The 16516-nt window shown below is 43.8% G+C and overlaps 1 protein-coding gene across 1 annotated transcript in view; it reads left to right on the plus strand.

Annotated features, from left to right (window-relative positions):
- The window catches only part of CHMP3 (charged multivesicular body protein 3), a 76873-nt gene extending 62134 nt beyond the window's left edge, over positions 1-14739 (plus strand). Inside the window, exons 4-6 of the mRNA XM_047781586.1 lie at positions 9865-9986; positions 13023-13137; positions 14245-14739. Of these exons, the coding sequence (XP_047637542.1) occupies positions 9865-9986; positions 13023-13137; positions 14245-14387 (380 nt within the window). The 3' untranslated portion in view covers positions 14388-14739. The remainder of the gene's footprint in view (positions 1-9864; positions 9987-13022; positions 13138-14244) is intronic.
- The last annotated feature ends 1777 nt before the right edge of the window (positions 14740-16516 follow it).

Genomic DNA, 16516 nt, shown 5'->3' on the forward strand with positions numbered 1-16516 from the left:
CTAATATGTTTAGTCTAACAATATGTCATTATACACACACACACACACACTTATTACCCAGGTCTACAAGTCCAAGCCCTTAAATAAATAAATTGGAACATATTTTACCTTCATTTGGCATTAATGTTTAATAATGATCTAGCAAATGTAAGATTAAATTCAGTTTCTTTAAGGCTTGCTGCACAGTGGTAATCTCCTAAAGTAAATACCTGTCTGTGTTACTGTGGTCCATAGTGATGTTTAATCACTGATTTTAAATGTTTTCCCTCAAAAATTTTACAAATTCAAATTCAGTAGAACTAATTGTCTTTTTTCAAATGAAATATCTTTGCTTTGCACAAACAAAATACAATGTTAATAGAAATTTTTTAAGGGCAAAAAACATCTCCCTCCCTAACTGATTTTTTTTGCATTTGTTCTCTATTTGATTGTGGTCATTATTCATATGAATGTTTATTTTACTCAGCCGTAAGTGTCATGTAAGAACCTGTGATTGGCATTAGGTGAAAGTGACTGGAAATAGCTGTCCCTTTAGAATTTAAAGCCCTGTCTACCCCTGTAGCAGGTGGGATTATCAGAAAGCCACAAATCCAGCCCTCTCACTTAGGCTCCTCATTGAAATACCTTTTGCCGAGCTGTGTTTTCTTATGGGTTTTTAATAGATAAGAAACAGCCATAGGAAGAATATTTCTATAAGTTTGATACAGTTACTGGTACAGTCAGTAAAGATTGTGGTTCAAAATTTATTTTAGACCCTAGTGCTGGAAAAAATGATCTTTCCTGGTAGGATAGTATGCTTCTACCACCAGTGTCCTGAACCACCCTCCGCCCCCAAACAAATCATGTGCCTTAGCTGTTGAAATGCTCAAAGCTAAATTTATTCTCACTTGAGAAAGCTCTGCTAGCTAAGGTCAGTGGTTCCCAACAGGAGGCAGTTTTGCCCTTCAGGGGACATTTGGAACATTTGGGTTGTCACAACTAGACGAGGAGGAGTGTTGCTACTGGCATCCACAGCATCTAGTTGGTAGAAACCAGGGACGTGGTTTCTACCAAGCATCAAATTGCCTCCTACAACAAGGAGTGTCTGGGGTTCTCACTGTGGCTCAGTAGGTTACAAACCTGACTAGTACCCATGAGGAAGCAGGTTCAATCCCTAGCCCTTGATCAGTAGGTTAAGGATCTGGCATTGCTGTGAGCTGTGGCATAAGCCACAGCTCTGATTCAGCCTCTAGCCTGGGAATTTCCATATGCTGCAAGTACAGCTACTCCCCCCCGAAAAAAAAAGAGGGAGCTGTCATTAGTCATGCCATTGCTGAGAGACTCTGACCTTCATTTATGTAATCAACTTGCTCTTTTTTTTTTTTTTTTTTCCATTTCTTGGGCCACTCCTGTGGCATATGGAGCTTCCCAGGCTAGGGGTCGAATTGGAGCTGTAGCCTCCGGCCTACACCACAGCCACAGCAACGCTGGATCTGAGCTGCGTCTGCTACCGACACCACAGCTCACGGCAACACCGGATCCTTAACCCACTGAGCAAGGCCAGGGATCGAACCCGCAACCTCATGGTTCCTAGTCGGATTTGTTAACCACTGAGCCACAACGGGAACTCCCAACTTTTAGCCTTTGTATTTCGCATACCTGCTCTACATGTCTTTTTAATAAACTGCTTCAGATTGCTTTTTCAAATGGTAGGCTATACATTATAAATAAACTTGTCTTTAAATTTTCAAAGTTTCCCAAGTGTGCATGGTTCCAGTAATTGTGTTATTTTGTAATTCCCTTTATGGCCTTTGGTTTGGGTTTCCCATATTATAGAATGTACTGTCTTCTTTTCCTTTTAATTTTTATCTTTCTCTCCTTCCTTCCCCCTCCCTCCTTTCTGTCGTCTCTCTGCCTGTCTGTCTGCCTTTTTAGGGCTGCATCTGGGGCGTATGGAAGTTCCCGGGCTAAGGGTCAAATAAGAGCTGCAGCTTTGGGCCTGCACCACAGCCACAACACCACCAGATTCAAGCTGCATTTGCAACCTAGATCACAGCTCATGGCAATGCCAGATCCTTTAACCTGCTGAGCAAGGCCAGGGATCGAACTCATGTCCTCATGGTTACTATTCGGGTTCTTAACCCACTGAGCCACAATAGGAACTTGTCTTCTTTATTTCTTAATACTCGTTGGATGTTTCCTTGTCAGTCTTTCAACTGTTTTTAACTTTGTTATAAGGAAGAAGTATTACCTTTGAGGCTTGGATGTTTTTAATAGCATTTCTCTGAGCTCTCTCTTGTTGTTTTTGTGAAACATCATTGTACAGTCCATGTTTTCTTCCTTTTTTTCCTTTTTTCTTTTTTTTTTTTTTTCTTTTGCTATTTGGAACCACACCTGCGGCATATGGAAGTTCCCGGGCTAGGGGTCAGATCAGACCTATGCCACAGCCATAGCAACTCGATATCTGAACTGTGTCTACAACCTACACCACAGCTCATGGCAATGCTGGATCTTTAATCCACTGAGAAAGGCCAGGGATCAAACCCGAATCCTCATGGATTCTAGTTAGGTTTGTTAACCCCTGAGCCACAAAGGGAACTCCTCCATATTTTCTTTCTTTTTGTCTTTTTTTGTCTTTTTTAGGGCCGCACCTACAGCATGTGGAGGTTCCCAGGCTAGGGGTCGAATTGGAGCTGTAGCCACCAGCCTACGCCACAGCCACAGCAACGTGGGATCTGAGCTGTGTCTTCGACCTATACCACAGCTCACAGCAACACCGGATCCCCAACCCACTGAGCAAAGCCATGGATTGAACCTGTGTCCTCATGGATGCTAGTCAGGCTCATTAACCACTGAGCCATGACAGGAACTCTCCTCCATATTTTCTTACAATTCATTCTACTTATAATTTCCATGTTTAAGATGTCTTCTAACAATCACAAATCAGACTAGTTTGTGTGTTGTTCCCCTGGACACTTGCCATCAAGGAGCTGTTGATGCCATTTTTTAATATTTAATTTCTTTTTCTAACGTTTTAACTCTGATTGTCACAAGAACCTGTGATAAGTAGAGCTTCATGTTTTGTTGCTTTGATTATTAGTATCAGATTCTTTTCAGAATATTTCCCTTGGTCTTTGCATCTACTGATTATGAAGCTAAATCTGTATTTGGCTACTTTGTTGGTTATTGTTATGATATTCATAGCAGAACTTGTGTTTTTATGTTTTTTGTTTTTTTATTTTCCCATCTGTATCTCTAGTCGGCATGGAAACATAATGTTGATATGTTTTTTGGTTTTGGGTTTTTTTGGCCATGCTTGTGGCTTGTAGAAATGCCTAGGCCAGGGATCAAACCCATGCCAATACCTGAGCTGCAGCGGTGACAACACTGGCCCCTTAACCTGCTGCATCACAGAGATATTCCAGTGTTGCTTTGTTTTCATATAGTCTTTTCTGAGGGTTTCTTTAAGTTCTTTGAGAGAATTGTAGATTCACTTATATATAGTTGTAAGAAATAATATAGAGATTCTGTGTATACCCTTTACCCATTTTCTCAGTGCTAAAGTCTTGTGGAGTTACAGTAAATATCACAACCAGGATGTCAGCATTGATGCGGTCAGACTTTAGAATGCATTTAGTTTCCGCCGCTACAGGGATTGCTCTTGGGCTGCGCATTTATAATCACATCCACTTCCCTCCCATCCTCACCCCTTCTTATCTCTGGCAGTCACTAATCTGTAATCCATTTTATAATTGTATCATTTTAAGAATGTTTTATAAATGGAATCAGACCATATATAACCTCTTGGGATTGGCTGTTTTTCTTTTTTTCCTCCTTTTTTAACAAATTGAAGTATAGTTGGAACTAGACTCTTATACTAAGTGAAGTAAGTCAGAAAAAGAAAGACAAATACCATATGATATCACTTATATATGGAATCTAATACATGGCACAAATGAACCTTTCCACAGAAAAGAAACTTCTGGACTTGTAGATGCCAAAGGGGCAGGAGTGGGATGACCTGGGAGTTTGGGGTTAATAGATGCAAACTCTAGCATTTGGAGTGGATAAACAATGAGGTCCTGCTCTATAGCATAAGGAACTAACTATACCTCGTCACTTATAATGGAACATGATGGAGGATAATGTGAGAAAAAGAATGTATATATATGTGTGACTGGGTCACTTTGCTGTACAGTAGAAATAGTTAGAACACTGTAAACCAAGTATAATGGAAAAATAAAAATCATTTTAAAAATGAAGTATAATTGGCGTACAATATTATACTAGCTTCAGATGTACAGCATAGTGATTGGACATTTTCATACTTTATTTTCATACCTTGATAAATCTAGTAACCATCTGTCACCCTACGTAGTTATTACCATATGTTTTACTGCAATTCCCTGGAAATTAACTCAGGTTTTTGCTTGTATCAGTAGATTATTCTTTTTCTCTTGCAGAGTAATATTCTGTGGTATGGATGTACCACAGTTTAACTGTTCACCTGACGGACATTCAGGTTGTTTCCAGTTGTTAGTTCTTATGAGTAAAGCTGCTATAAATGTGTATGGGTTTTTGCATGAACGTAAGTCTTCATTTCTCTGGGCTAAATGGCCAGTAGAACAGTTGCTGGGTTTTATGGTTGCATATAAGAAACTGTCAAGCTGTTGTCCAGAGTGGCGGTACCATTCAAAATCCCCACCTGCCAGTGTATGAGTGATCCAGTTTTTCTGCATCCTTTGCAACATTGGGTGATGTCACTGTTTATTTTAGCTCTTCTGATGTGTGTGTAGAGCTGTCTGAATATGGTTTTAATTTGCATTTCCCTAATGATTAGGAACATTTTTCCATGTGCTTATTTGCCATTATAATTCCTTTGGTGAAGTGACACTTCTCTACTTTTGTGTATGTTTGAAATTTTCCACCATGAAATGCTAAAAGATCAGCCTCTTTAAATACTTTTATACTTATTTCTGGTTTTAGTTTCGTTTCTTCTTCTTTTTGGCCTCACTCGCAGCCTGCACAAGTTCACAGGCCAGAGATCAAACCCGTGCCACAGCAGTGACAGCTATCCTTAAACCAGTAGGCCACCAGAGAATTCCACTGATTTTAGTTTCTTGTCCTACATCTGATTATCTGTTTTTGTTACAAGTTGTAGTCATTCTGTATGTGTAATTGAAAATTTGGAGAGAGCTAGTTTCTGTTTGTTGAAATCTCTCACCATCCTTTTGCCATATGAAATTGGTCACTATTTATTTCTATAATGAAATATTCTGCAGTTTTTGTGTTGTGGTCAGTACAAAAAAGGAAAAACATATGTGTATATATATATATTTTTTTTTTTTTGTCTTTTTTGCTATTTCTTGGTCTGCTCCCGCGGCATATGGAGGTTCCCAGGCTAGGGGTCGAATTGGAGCTGTAGCCACCAGCCTACGCCAGAGCCACAGCAGCAACGTGGGATCCGAGCCGCGTCTGCAACCTACACCACAGCTCACGGCAACGCCGGATCCTTAACCCACTGAGCAAGGGCAGGGACTGAACCCGCAACCTCATGGTTCCTAGTCGGATTCGTTAACCACTGCGCCACGACGGGAACTCCGGAAAAACATATTTTTGACCTAAATATGTCATTTTATGTACCAACACTGGAGTCTTTATAGAACCACCTTGGTGCTATTTGCTGTGACACTAATAGGTTCAATTTTTTAAACCCAATTTGAATATGATATTTTTCTCTGTTGTTCTCTAAACCATTCATTGGTTTATTCAGTAAATATTCGCAGGCCAGCTGTGTCATGCATGGTGCTAGGCACTGGGAATAGAATCGTGAGTCTACCTCCAAATAAAAAGAGACCCTGCGCTCTCTTGGGCAGCACATGTTCCAAACCGAGAACCTTCCTGAGGAGAGAGATTAGCGTGGCCTCTGCACCAGGCTGACTGGCAAATTCATGAAGCGTACCATGTCTGAAAAACAAAAAAATAAATCTGTCCACCAAGTCCCCACTGTAGAGAGATGTCCGAGGGGCCCAGCACTTGGCACTGAGGGAGCCTGGGACACTGGAGGGCCTGCGGGAAGGCTGGGTGGGTGGTGGCGGGGCTGAGCACAAAGAGCTGTAACCACAAAGCGCTGCTCATTCCATTTCACAACCCCCTTTGTGTGACTTTGATCTTTCTAAGTTTAAAAGTCAGCTAGTTTTTATAAGGCTATCTTATTAATGTTTGTAGAATTGTAATTTTTTTATTTTGAAGATTATTTTATTGTGAAATATATACAGCTAAAAATTTTCTGTGCTCTGCCTGTTCTTCCCTCCCACTCTAACCTGGGAAACCATTGATTGTCTAGCTCCATAATTTTCCCTTTTCCAGAATGTCATATAGTTTGGGTTGACGTCGTTCACTTAGTAACATGCATGTAGGTTTCTCCGTGTCTTTTCATAGCTTGATAGCTCATTTCTTTTTAGTGCTGAATAATTTTCATCATGTGGATGTATCACACTTTATTTATCCATTATTATTGTTCACTTGCAAGCAACATCTTGGTTGCTTCCAGGTTTTGGCAGTTTTGAATAAAGCCATGATCTACACCTGTGTGTGAGTTTTCTGTGGACCTAAGTTTTCAGCTCTTTGTGTAGATACCAAGGAAGCCAGTTGCTAGATCATATGGTAAGACAATGTTTACTTTTCCAAGGAACTGACAAACTGTCTTCCAGAGTAGCTATGCATTCCCACAAGCAGTGATTGAGAGTTCCTCTTGCTCCACATCCTCACCAGCATTTGGTGTTGTCACTGTTTTGGATTTGGTCATTCTAATAAATGTGTGGCAGTATCTAATTGTTGTTTGAATTTGTATTTCCCTTGTAGCATATGATGTTGAACATCTTTCTATTTGCTCTTTTGCCATCTGTATATCTTCTTTAGTGAGGAGTCTGTTTAGTTCTTCTGTCGTATTTAATTGGGTTGCTTGTTTTCTTATTGTTGAGCTTTAGAAGTTCTTTGTAGGAGTTCTCTGGTGGCATAGCGGTTAAGGATCTGGCATTGTCACTACGTGGCTTGGTCCACTGCTGTGGTGCAGGTTCAGTCCCTGGCCTAGGAACTTCTGCATGCCATGGGCACAGCCAAAAAAAAGAAAATAGACTTCTTGGTATAATTAGATAACAGTCTTTCATCGGGAATGTCTCTTGAAGATATTTACTTCCAGCTTTTTGCTCGTCTTCTCGTTCTTCTGAGGAAGTAACTATTTTTATTATAAATTTTTTTTTCCTGCCACATTTGCTTTTTTCCTTGTGGGACATAGATGATGCATTTTAGTCTAGTCTTTTATTATTCTTATATATGTATCTTCTGGGGTTTGAGTTTCCAATGTACAACGTACGTTTATTTTGTCCTTTTAAAAATCTGCTTCCCCAGAGTTCCCGTTGTGGCTCAGAGGGTTAAGAATACAACTAGTCCATGAGGATGCGGGTTCGATCCTGGCCTCGCTCAGTGGGTTAAGGATACAGCATTGCTGCACACTTCAGTGTAGATCACAGACGCAGCTCGGATCCCACACTGCAGTAGGCCAGCAGTTGCAGCTCTAATTCGACCTGGGAACTTCCAATATGCTGAAGGTGTGGCCCTGAAAAAAAAAATCTACTTTTCCAATCCTTTTTTAATTGGGTTGCTCATCCCAACTGGTTGTCAAATTAAATATTATTGATATTATTGGAATTAGTTTTATTTCTAAGTTCATTTTTGCTTCCTCTTCTTTCTTATATTTTCTCTTCCTTGTTTTTTTAACAATCAGAAATTTCCCTTTTTAAAATACAAATGTTTCAGTATTTAACACTTGTCATGCCATTTTTTTCTATCTCCTTTTTATTTATTTTTACTAATTCAGCTCAACATGTTATATTCAGCCACACTCTCTGGGGTAGACTCAGATGCAAATTAGAATGAAACATGGGCTTGTGTAGATGTCAGACTTAACATCCAAATGGAACTATGCGGAATTGGCTTTATTTTTTACTCTTCTTCTTTTCTTTCCATCACTGACCATTTTACAATGGTGAATAGTAACTTTAACTTTTTTTTTTTTTTTTTTTTTTTTTTTTGCTTTTTAGGGCTGCACCCGTGGCATATGGAGGATCCCAGGCTAGGGGTTGAATCGGAGCTACAGCTGCCAGCCTACACCACAGCCATAGCAACACCAGATCCTTAACCCACTGAGCAAGGCCAGGGATCGAACCCATAACCTCATGATTCTAAGTCAGACTCCTTTCCGCTGCACCACAACCGGAACTGCGTAACTTTAACATTTTAGAAGTTGTCTTTCTTTTATCATTATAGTGGCATATATAATTTATGTTAATATATATGTTAAAAATATAACTTTATTTCAGCCATATAGATTTCTGGCATGTCCCCTATGATTATGTTAATCTCAATGAGTATTTTACTTTCCCTTTCCAAAAACGTCAGGGGACATGAAGTATTCTCTGCAACTAGCAAACTTCCTTACTCCTTTAGAAAAATCGCAAAATGCTGTGCATGTCAGACAGGTGTGTCCCTGGTCACTCTTATTTCCTTGCCCCTTGTTTTCCAGATGTGAGAGCTGCCTGGAGTCTGGATGCAGGCAGAGGTAGATGGGGGGTAAATCCTGCTGTAGCCAGGTGCTGCAGTGCTGGGGGGGCCTGTGCACCGGTTTTGATGAACAACTGGATGTGTAGCAGTTCTCAGAACTGGGGGGTTTGTTTGTTTGTGCTTTTTAGGGCCACACCTGCAGCATATGGAGGTTCCCAGACTCAGGGTCTAATCAGAGCTATAGCTGCCAGCCTACACCACAGCCACAGCAACACCTGATACGAGCCACGTCTGCGACCTACACCACAGCTCATGGCAACACCAGGTCCTTAACCCACTGAGCGAGGCCAGGGATCAAACCCACAACCTCATGGTTCCTAGTCAGATTTGTTTCTGCTGCGCCACGATGGGAACTCCTCTCAGAACTTTAAGTTTGATGAACTTTCCAAACAGATTTGAAGGGTTGCCAGCTCTTTTGACCTTAGAGACTTTAGCTGAGAGAAATAAGCATTTGTTACCAATTTTGATGTTAAGAGACTTTAGCGAGGAGAAATGATCATTTGTTACCTCCATGATTTCTTATAAAGAATGTTTAATGTATGTATGATCTCAGACTACAGAAAATTTTTGTGACAAGGAACTGTAACCACCTGACCCTGGAAACACATTTTCTCTCATTTTCCTGTTAGTGGCAGGTTCCTCCCATCGCAGCCGCCGTCCCTGGGCTGTTGTGTGCAGAGCACTGCTTGGGTCATTTCCACTGTGGCCCCAGCAAGGCCTAGAGCCTTCCTTCCACGTGTGACTCGTCCTGGGTGCCATGCTCATTCCTAGCTGGCGTCCTTCTCTGCAGGCCACTCCAGTTTGGCTGGTTAGAGTGGGTGCTCAGAGAATTTGTACCTGTCATCACTGAAGTAGCACACGATTTAGAAAAGCCAGTCTGGAAGTTCCCGTTGTGGCTCAGTGGTAACAAGACCGACTGGTATCCATGAGGATGCGGGTTTGATCCCTGGCCTCGCTCAGTGGGTTAATAATTCTGCGTTGTTCTGGCTGTGGTGTAGACCAGCAGCTGTAGTTCGATTAGACCCCTAGCCTGGGAACTTCCTTATGCTGCCAGTGTGGCCCTAAAAAGCAAAAAAAAAAAAAAAAAATTAGAAAAGTCAATCTCGGTCAGCCAGTACAGTTACTATATCAGCAGGTACATAAATAGCTTTGGGAGGCCACCCACCACTGACTTTTATTAGACTAGCTTGTGATTTGACTTCTTTATTCCATCCTGCGTCACATTCTGTTGAGCAGCCCTGTCTGTTGCCCTTTTCCTTTCAGCGGTTTTGCGAGTGGCTGGTTCCCTGCAGAAGAGCACAGAGGTGATGAAGGCCATGCAGAGTCTAGTGAAGATCCCAGAAATCCAGGCCACCATGCGAGAGCTGTCCAAAGAGATGATGAAGGTGACCTGGGCAGACCCTGCGTCCCACTCCGAAGCACCAGGAGGCACTCAGCAGGCAGCAGGGGCCAGGGCCAGGGGTGGGCAGGTACCAAGGGACCCCTGTTGTCAGACAGAAATGCTTTTGAAGACAGCAAAGCAGCTGGTAACATTGGTTGAGGCCATCTGAGCTGAGCATGGCGGAGGCTGGGCTGGATGGCCTCAGTGTTCCTTAGGAGACGCGAAAGTGAGCCCAGAGCCCTAGGGCAGGTGGGGGATCCGGGCAGTGAGGGTTCATAGACTCTCTCATGAGCAAGGAAACAGGAACAAGCCCAGGTTCCTCCGTTTGTTCCCCAGGAGGGTTAGTGAAGCTGGCAAAGGAGGTGATTCTAGACCAGGGATTGGCAACTTTGTAAAGGGCTGGGTAGTAAATGTTGTACCTGAATCTCGGTACACCACCAGGGCACGTGGTAGGTAACACCTCCTGGAATTCAGCCAGGGATGCCTGAGAGCAGCGGTAGCTAATGTGCCAAGGAATGAGCATGACCGCGTTCTAATAAAACCGTATAAAGTAGGCGGTGGGCAGGATTTGGCCAGCAGGCTGTAGTTGGCTGACCCCTGTGTAGGCTAGAAAAGAGGACTGAGAACCAAATAGAAAGCAGTAACCCACCTCCCCAGGATCAGGGCCTGGTGGGGACCTGCACTGGTGGCCTTGAAATGGCTCAGCAGGGCAGTTAACTGAGTCCCGCCAGCTGGGTGCAGGGCACACACTGTCCTGGTGTCCCTCCAGCCACCTTGGGGGACTTTCCCCTGTTTTTTATAGGAGTAGGAAACTGAGTCTTCAAGTTAACCATGTAACTTACCTCGGTGACCTTAGTAGAAGGTGGCAGATCTGGGGTCAGAGCACAGATCTCTGAGCTGCCTCAGAGGAAATAAATGGCCATAGGAGGAGCCTCATCAGGTGCTGTTTTCACGCTTTCAACCCATGGCCTGAGACCCAAGGCTGTGCACCCCAAACTCCTGTGGGCATGCAGCTTCTGCAGAGAAACTGCCTCCCTGCCTCCTAGGAATTTCATAGATAAACTTGAATTACATAGAGGGCCCTAGGGCATGGGAGAGAGGAACTGAAGAAGAAAACTGATGGAAGAGAAAGGGCCAAAAAAAAAAAAAAAAAGGAGTTCCCGTTATGGCTCAGTGGTTAACGAATCCGACTAGGAACCACGGGGTTGAGGGTTTGATCCCTGGCGTTGCTCAGTGGGTTAACAATCCGGCGTTGCCGTGAGCTGTGGTGTAGGTCGCAGACCTGGCTCGAATCCCGAGTTGCTGTGGCTCTGGCGTAGGCCGACAGCTACAGCTCCGATTTGACCCCTAGCCTGAGAACCTCCATATGCCACGGGAGCGGCTCTAGAAAAAAAAGGCAAAAAGACCAAAAAAAAAAAAGTAGGAGGAAACCTAAGAAGTCCAGTGCCCAGGTCTCTGGAATGAGAAGCCCTCAGGCAGAAGTAAGGAGGGAACCTGGGCAGCATGGTGTGTCCTTGGTAAGGGGTGTGTGGCGGTCCCATCCTCAGGCCATGGGGCCCTCCATCTAGAACTGGGTAACAGGGTAATTCTGGGTATGACGTCAGGTCTGCTTGCTCTGACTCATGCATACCAGGATCTGAGCAGAGGAAGCCTTTTTTTAGAATCTGGGATTGTTTCCACAGAAGTTTCTGAATACTGAAAATAACATAGATTTGGAGGAAGGCCTGCATTTGGTAGATAGCACATCCTTCCTGAATTCATCCAAGGATGCACCCCCAGGTACAGACTAAAGCCTCTGGTGAGGACCCAGTGCATCGAGGCCAAGGGCATGATCTTAGTCTTTGCATTTGCTCCCAGACCGTGGCCTATTGTGTAGCACAGAGCGTACGTTTGACAAATGGTTGCTGGTTAGGTGAATGAATAAATACACAAGCACTTGTACCTCCAGAATGTGGGGGCTATTAGAGTCAGGGTTCCCATAGGCTCTTTTAACCAGGTTGGTGAGTATGTATTGACCCTCTTCTCCAGTAGCCTCCAGTACTAAGGAGACATCTATTCACGGAGGCCAGAGGGTGCCACTTATAACCTTGAATGTGAACTTGTTCATTTTGGTTGTAAGGAAAGGGTCTAAGAACGGGCAGAACGTGGACCTAGCTAGATTCACATCATTAGGAGTCACTTGAGTGGTCTGATAGTGGAAGGGCAGGCAGGAGAGAGAGGGTGTGCTTCGCATCTGACACCGGCAGCATCGTCAGGGAGAGGCACGCCCTGGGCCAAGGGCAGGGGAGCCACGGCTAGACCTTCTGCTCCCCGACACAGCCCAGCTGGGAAGACCCCAGGGCCTGCCTGTGTTGGCCGGTGGTAGCAGTTTTCTTGTGTCCACAGTGGAGCCATGCTCTTGAGAATGAAGGAGGCTGCCTGGCTGGCTCCAGGCCACCAGGCATAGGGCTTGCAGTAGAATGTGTGGGCACCGCCTTGTTGGGTCCAGAAACGCTGTCTTATCAGCTCTCTCAGGCTTTAGTGAATTGACTGATCCTTACCAGACCCACCAGACTGACCTGTGCCAGCAGCCGTAACTTGCATGTGCAGAGATACAGGTCTTCTCGGGGGTCCCTGAAGCCCCACCCTACTCTTGGTGTTTGTCTGCTATAACTCCAGCCACTTTGCACCCTGCATTTCAGCTCCTGTACTCACAGACTCGTGGTGTCAGGGAAAATGCTGCCCAAGGCAGCGCACTCTCATCTTAGGTTGTCCCCATGTGCTCCCATTATTATCTGAGTTATTTGTGAAACTCTGCTCATGGAGGCCTCCCCTCAACCTTGGTGCTAAATTTGAGGAGAATTTCCCCCTGGCCTTTGGCATCCCTGCAGAGAGGGCAGACAGTATCCGTGTTCCCCATGGCCTGCTGCTGCAGGGTAGCCCTGGAAAGGGTGGCTTGACTTGGAGGCACCAGAGCTCAGTTGATTGTGGACCCATACAGGTGCCTTTTGGGAATGGATTTAACCGTCGTGGGCAGTGACGTGGTTCATTCTGTGTTCAGGCTGGGATCATAGAAGAGATGTTAGAGGACACTTTTGAAAGCATGGACGATCAGGAAGAAATGGAAGAAGCAGCAGAAATGGAAATTGACAAAATTCTGTTTGAAATCACCGCAGGTATGATCTGAGTCTTCCTCTTTCTCCCCTCTTTTTATGGCTGTACTTCCCACATTCACAGAATTAACTAGCAGCTATTTCTTTAGGTTAAAACTCCCTGCTAGATTTCTTATTTTAGATTATGCAAGTTATTACTTGAAAAATAAACATATCTCTAACCACTTTTTATAAAACAGAATTTTTTGCTCCCACATACTGCCTCAGGAGCTTAAATTAGTATAGACTTTCTTGAAAGCAGTGTGGTGGTAGCTGTCGCAAGCTGTTGACGTCACATACTGGCTTTTAGGACTTTAGTAATTAAGGTTTAACTCCAGGATGTCTGTAGTAGCATTATTTATAAGATCGAAAAGTTTGAAACAAGCTAAATGCCTAATAATAGAATATAGACTAATAGAATATTGGTTCAATCAATTGTGTTAAAACTATTGTAATGGAGTACTTCATAGTTGTTATAATGTAACAACTATGGAAAGATGTTCATGACGTTATGTGAAGAAAGCATGAAATACACACTTTTGTTCAAGACCCAAGGAAAATGTTTTATGAAAACTTAGAAATAGTTTAATTTTGACACCGAATATTTAACATCTTCGTGAATCTTGAAAATTAAGTATTTAGTAGTGTTTAGGGAGTTAGATCAAGAGCCTCAGAACCAAAATTCTTACAATCAAAATCTTACAGTTGGAGTTCCTGTCATGGCGCAGCAGAAATGAATCTGACTAGAAACTATGAGGTTGCGGATTCCATCCCTGGCCTTGCTCAGTGGGTTAAGGATCCAGCGTTGCCGTGACCTGTGGTGTAGGTCGCAGACACGGCTCGGATCTGGTGTTGCTGTGGCTTTGGTGTAGGCCAGAAGCTGTAGCCTGGGAACCTCCCTATGCCGTAGGTGCAGCCCTAGAAAAAAGGAAAAAAGACCAAAAAAAAGTCTTACAGTTATTGTGTCTTCGATATTAGAAGTTGGTGTTTGCACATTTGTCATAGCACAACCCCCCAGAACAGCTGTTTTGCTGCCCCTTTTCTGTTTCTTATCAAACTGATGCAGGTATGAAGGGCAGGGACCACTTGTTTAAGCTGATGATTTGTTGATCTGTGTACTGTTTCTTTCAGGGGCCTTGGGCAAAGCACCTAGTAAAGTGACCGACGCCCTCCCAGAGCCTGAACCTCCAGGAGCGATGGCTGCATCGGAAGATGAGGAGGAGGAAGAGGCCCTGGAGGCCATGCAGTCCCGTCTGGCCACACTCCGAAGCTAGGACCGCCCGGCTGGGCCACAGGCTCTCTTCCTGGCCCAGGCACCACCATTTTATTTGTCTCTTGCACTACACTCCTGGGGGAGGCTCTGCATTCTGGAGAATGTTCTCCGCTAATCTCTCTTCACTCTCTGCAGAGGTTTGGGATCTCAATGGGATGGTTCTGGAGAGGTGGTGTAATAAATGCATCATCTTCAGGAGTATAAACAGAAGTATCTCTTGAGGGGCGAGGGCAAAGAAATCTCACGAAGCGCTTCTGAGGATAGACTTGATTGCCTGAATGTTGAGGACTGTACATTTTTTTTTGTCTGTAAAACACTATATAAATGGATTTTAATAAATTTCTGCTTTAACATTTGGTTGTTTTGTAGATTGTCAGGTGCAGTGAACTTTCAAGGGGTTTGCTGTCCGGAATTATTTCACACATTGGCCTTGGAAAGAGAGGAGGGTACATGGGTCTTGGAAGCTCAGCAGCAGCAGCTTCTGCTCGCTGGACGCTGCTCCCCAGCCTTCACGGATGTGTTGGGCGAGCTACTCGTCTGCCCTTTGTCATCTGTGTAAGCAAGAGGATGCTTGGGATTGTGACCCCGTCTTGTGGGCTGGGTGGCTTTATTATGTATGTCCTGAGGGGGGCTGTGTGTAGCTTTCCTTCCCATTGCAAGTTGCAGACAGCTGTGAGATCAGGACTTTCAACCCTCTGGTTGCTTTTCCCTGCATTACCCTGGTTGTCCTGGATGCATGTGGGATATGGGCCTACACGCCACTGCTTTCTCGAAGGCAGGAGCTGACCCATGAGAGAGGCTCAGTGTAGTCATTCACTGTAAATAGCCTGCACACACTCCTAAGTTACATTTTTAAATAATTCAGCAGTAGCAATTTAATTTGCGTGCATTTGATAGTTGATGAAGTTGTTTAACATATGTGATCATTCAGTTTTCACAAATTAGGAAGACAGCTCAGCTTGCTGAAGTGACATGTCCTAAGTCACAGTCACCAAGTGGCAGAAACTGGGGTTCAACCCAGGTCTCTCTGGTCCAAATCTTGTGTGCCAGAAAGTAAACAGGTAAGGAAAAAACCCAGTCACTCCCTCCCAGGTGGGTTTCTGCAGATCACGTGGAGACATCCTGCTGGGTCAGATGAGGCTGCAGTGAGAGCCTTCTATCTCATCATGCAAAATGGGACTCTCCAATCCAGGGGACCATCCTATTACTCTTGATTTTTTCAGGATACAGTTTGCGTTTTTTGTTTGTTTGTTTTTGGGGTTTTTTTGGCTTTTTTTTTTTTTGCTTTTTAGGGCCGCACCTGCAACATATGGAGGTTCCCAGGCTAGGGGTCAAATAGGAGCTGTAGCTGCCGGCCTACACCAGAGCCACAGCAACGCGGGATCCAAGCCGCGTCTGCAACCTACACCACAGCTCATGGCAATGCTGGATCCTTAACCCGCTGAGCAAGGCTAGGGATCGAACCCGCAACCTCATGGTTCCTAGTTGGATTCGTTAACCACTGAGCCATGACGGGACTCCAGTATCCCATTTTTTTAATTTGCATTTCTCTGATGGTGTATAATGTTGAACATCTTTTTATGTGCTTTTCTGCCTTATGTACATATTCTTTGCTGAGGTATCTATTTAGATCTTTTGGCCATTTTTAATTGGGTTGATCATTTTCTTATTGTTGAGGGTTTTTTTATTTTTATTTTTATTTTTTTTTAGTAACTTACCTGTGGCACAGGGAGGTTCCCAGGCTAGGAGTCAAATTAGAGCTGCAGCTGCTGGGCTACACCACAGCAACACAGGATCTAAGCCGCATCTGCAACTCACACCATAGTTCATGGCAATGCCAGATTCTTAACCCACTGAGCAAGGCCAGGGATAGAACTCACAACCTCATAGTTCCTAGTCAGATTTCTTTCCGTTGCACCACGACAAGAACTCCCAAGACTTCTTTGTATACTGTGGATAATAGTCCTTGGTCAGAAATGTCTTTTGCAAATATTTTCTCCCAATCTGTGGCTTGTCTTCTCTTCACATTGTTATCTTGCAGAGCAAAGTATTAACATTAATGAAGTTCATCTTAACCAATTATTTATTTCATAATAGTGTCTTTGGTGTTGGATCTTAGAAGTCATTGAC

The sequence above is a fragment of the Phacochoerus africanus genome, chromosome 5, assembly GCF_016906955.1.
Source record: "Phacochoerus africanus isolate WHEZ1 chromosome 5, ROS_Pafr_v1, whole genome shotgun sequence".
NCBI classification, from domain to species: domain Eukaryota; kingdom Metazoa; phylum Chordata; class Mammalia; order Artiodactyla; family Suidae; genus Phacochoerus; species Phacochoerus africanus.